Here is a 4,007-nt window from a genome sequence, read left to right as displayed (position 1 = left end):
TTTTTCTGTTTTTTTTTTTTTTTTTTTTTTTTTGGGGGTGGGGGGAGACAATTACAACAGTGAGTCCTTGGACATAACATACATAGATGTACCAACTTACATAACATAGAAGATGTACAGAAGCTAATCCAACAACACTATTTACAAGAAAAGATGCACACTTTCTAATTTCAAATGGAGTAAAAAACCAACAAATAAGTCTCATAAAACACATTCTACACAGCCTACAGGCTTTCATCATCATACACAAGACGAATGGAATCTAAACAACAGAATTGCAGCTAACCTCACATTAAAATCTTTATATTCTTTTAATTTTTATAATTTGATAGTAACAATGGGGGAGGGGGGACTTGAACCCTGGATGTTTCCATTGGAACAGTTGGAGGTGCCAAAGGCTCTTGGCCTAAATTCATTCATATGTCAAAATCTAAATTCACTTTTTTCTTAACCTTAAATTTAATCACCATATCATAAAATTTTATCGTCATTTATTACTTTCATTCCTCCATCATCTACCATGATGTTTGCATGACTGTATAGACAAACAATAGAAAACAATTCAACCCAAAAAGCATTCAGACAAAACCTCACACGGTATGAAAGGTTGCAATCATATTGTATCAACCAAGGTCTATGCAATTTACAAGTCTGACCTGTTAGGCTACAAGCTTCTAATTTTAAAAATTAAAAATTCAAAAAGAGAGAGAGAGAGAGGGAGAGAGAAGAGTGGCAAATAAGGATTAATGTACAAATAAACAGAAGCAAACATCAGTACCTGTTCTGGAGTCTTCTCATGATATCGGCTTTGCGAAACACCTTGTGCAAGCAACTCCTTTACCCTTCCTCCAGAATATAGTTCAGAAAGGCAGCCATGGCCCTCAGTAATTAATCCAACTCGAAAAGCACATAGACCAAGTTGTGCCATGGCTCTATTGAAAAGGATCTGTGTTGATATGTCCATATGCTGAATACTGTCCTGTAAATGACTCATTAGCAGCAAGTCACGTGAAATTGAAAACTCGTCTAGAAGAGCATGGTGGTAAATATCACATAGCATACTTCTTGCTTTAGTCCGCTCATCCCCAAACTTGTAGATGAGGGCCACCAAACAATCCATCATTGTCCTGCTATTCTCTGGAAAGGTGGGTTTCCGAGGCACAAGCTCTGGAGTAACAATAAATGCAGATGGCCCCCTACTTTCTTCAAGAACTTTAGGCTCCTCACCTACTTCTCCATTATCTCCATCTCCCGTCTGCTCAGCTAGTTTTCTCATGGCATCATAAACCTCTTGTGGCTTATAATATATGAGTTCAACCCGCTTTAATGCAACCTTTGCAGCAGCTTTGAGGTCCCCAACCCGTTCTAAATAATCCTGCACATTTTGAGCAAGAACCGAAAACATAGGCTCATCCCTGAGTCTCTCAACATACTCACGTGTGTGGGGATCAATGCATTGTAAGCTCTTGAAAAACTCAGCATCTATCTTTTCAACAAAGGCAACCAGGTTTCCCCAAACCCGGATAGTACCATTATATTCTGGTCCCTTCTGGGTTTCATTCTCATCTGGTTCCACCATATCATCCACCACTATGTTGGGATACTGAACAAGAATGTCCAATATCACAAGCATGTTCTGCACACATTTCTTCCATACATTTATAGGCATGTGGCCATTAAGTCCCGGATTGACATCAAATTGTGCTGAGACAACACTGAATAGAATTTCCAGTTTTTGAGCAGGGGTCTTGGCAACCTTGGTCAAAAAAGTAAGCTGCTCAACCTGCTCAAATCTTCCAGTTCCTTTCCTACCCCGAGCAGCCACAACCTCCTTGAATTTCTTGTTAACTGTATCCCATGTGATCTCACTAGGATTCCTAAATTGTTTATCCATGAGCTTATCTTTCTTGCTCATCTTCTTCTCCCAAGCTCCATCATCATCATCTTGGCTATCCCCAAGCTTGTCATCATCATCATCATCATCCTCAGAATCTTTGAATTCAATCTTTGTCGGATCCTCTTCAATCTCTGAATCAGTTTCTTCATCCTCGTCCTCCTCATCATCCTCATCCCTTTCCTCCTCACTTGCAGGATTTTCCCTACACTTAGTAATCATATCCTCATACTGTTTGTTGTTTTTCTTAAGTTTCTGTTTCATTGAGTTCAAGGCCTTGGCATTGCTGCTGCTCATCTTCTTCTTCGCATCCTTGTTTGCCAAAGCCTGACTCAGGAAGTCCTCCAGCATCACAAGTGCTTTTATGTAAAGGTTAGGGACCTTTTCAGACTCTATCACACGCATGACTTTCTCCAGCTGCTTATTTATCTTATCAAAACTTTCCTGTAAGCTAACCCAGTCATTTATTTTCATTGCATTCTTCATCTGGTCAACCGTAGCTGACATTTCCTCAAAGCGCTTATCTTTTGCAGACCTGACAACCCGCTTTTGGTCATCAGATTCATCACTATCACTGGCAGCATTCCCTTTAAGGTATCTTGTATTAGCAGCTTCAGTGCTAGCATCAGCAGGTCCCCCATTCTCAACCTCTTCATCATAATCACTTTCTTCCTCTTCAGAATCACTGCCACCCTGTCAATAACACAAAATGATTTTATAACAACCTTTATCAAAACTGGTTCTCAAAGTTTAAACATAATAAAGAATAGAGTAATTGAGACTAGCAAGGTATCAAAATAAAAGGTAAGTACCTGGGACGTCCAGAAACGTGATCCCATTCTCAGAAATTGGTTAAATTCAACAGATTACAAATCTCCAGAAACTGCATTTTAAACAGAAACAAAAGTTTCATATTCTTCAGTGAATTAACAAATCAGATTGAAGTGTCTAGATAAAAACATCCCTGGTTCTCCATTTTGCATCACACAATACCATGAACAAGATAAGCATTTACCCACACAAAACAGTTAAAAGCACACAAGTATGCAAAAATCTTTATAACCCCTTATGGGTATTGTGAAAAGATTATAAATTTAAAGAACTTAAAAAAAAAAAAAAATTTAACAGATTTCATTCTTACTTATAAAAGAATCCACATAACATATACATTAACCAACACACTCTACTGGGTCTTAAAAACATTTACTTGGCCAATCTAAGTCAGAGCAAAAGAGCATCAAAAACTGAAAATCAAAATTACCCTTCACATAATAAAACTGATTCAATAAAAATCAATAATATTATACTCTTAAATTTCTCAGCTAAGCTACAAAATTGAAATCAGAAGTTTGATGTAAGTCATACTAGCCTCGAGCGAAGACTCTGGAAAGTCCAGTAGCCAATAATTCTTCGATTGAAAATTAAAATTAAAATTAAAATAAATCAGAAATGCATACCTACAACGAAAAAAAAACTAAACTGTACGAAGAAAAAACGAGATAAGGTTAGGGATCTATGATAGAATGTTTGATTTAAATAACCGATTGATTTTCACATTTTCTCGGCAACCAAATAGAGTTACTTAAGATAAACCCTAAGAGAGAGAGAGCACCTGTGTGTTTCGAAAACCAGAGACAGCACCGCAGGAACAAGAGCTGAGAGACAAAAATAAGGGAAGTGAAGACGGTCAGGTTTGATAAGTGGATTACTAGATCATTGGGTAATAGTGTTAGTTACTATGGGGCTGGGCTTGTATAGCCCAAGGCCCCAACCTAAACTTTTTTTTTTTCTTTTTTTTTTTTCTTTTGGGATGAAATAAACTTTTCTTCTGATTTTGATGGAAAACTTTTCTCTTTTTTTTCTTCATTAATTTTATTTTTATTTTTCACTAACTCCATTTTTTTCAATGAAAAATCTTATGTAAATATAGTTTTTTGCATTTACTTGTGTTTGGTAGTATTAAAAAAATGGGTTAAATGGAAATTATCTCTTTAACTTCTCATATTTAGCTTAATTTGAGATGAAATATAGTTTTTTTTGCTTTTTTTTTTTTAAAAAAAACTTTATCTCGTGCTAAGTTAAAGAAGGAAAATAATTCTATCTTGCGTTAAAC

General features: G+C 36.4%; 1 protein-coding gene across 1 annotated transcript; it reads right to left on the bottom strand.

Moving 5' to 3' along the window:
* Window positions 1-63: 63 nt before the first annotated feature.
* Window positions 64-3,622, bottom strand: LOC112026168 (eukaryotic translation initiation factor 3 subunit C). The gene is made up of 3 exons (XM_065775182.1): window positions 3,507-3,622; window positions 2,707-2,777; window positions 64-2,587 (listed from the first exon to the last, which is right to left on the bottom strand). Exons 2-3 carry the CDS (start codon window positions 2,731-2,733, stop codon window positions 665-667), a joined length of 1,950 nt encoding a protein of 649 aa, XP_065631254.1. The 5' UTR covers window positions 2,734-2,777; window positions 3,507-3,622; the 3' UTR covers window positions 64-664.
* Window positions 3,623-4,007: the final 385 nt, after the last annotated feature.

The sequence above is a fragment of the Quercus suber genome, unplaced genomic scaffold (assembly GCF_002906115.3).
Source record: "Quercus suber isolate HL8 unplaced genomic scaffold, Cork oak 2.0 scaffold_106, whole genome shotgun sequence".
NCBI lineage: Eukaryota > Viridiplantae > Streptophyta > Magnoliopsida > Fagales > Fagaceae > Quercus > Quercus suber.
The sequence above is the reverse complement of the archived record's forward strand: the minus strand, read 5'-3'. Positions and strand labels throughout refer to the sequence as shown.

What these genes read in the sequence shown, in the direction of transcription:
- LOC112026168 (XM_065775182.1), bottom strand. Translation starts at nt 2,733, where the DNA reads ATGGGATCACGTTTCTGGACGTCCCAG. An exon ending in CACGTTTCTGGACGTCCCAG is followed by an intron (nt 2,588 to 2,706) that starts GTACTTACCTTT and finishes TGTTATTGACAG; the next exon opens with GGTGGCAGTGATTCTGAAGA.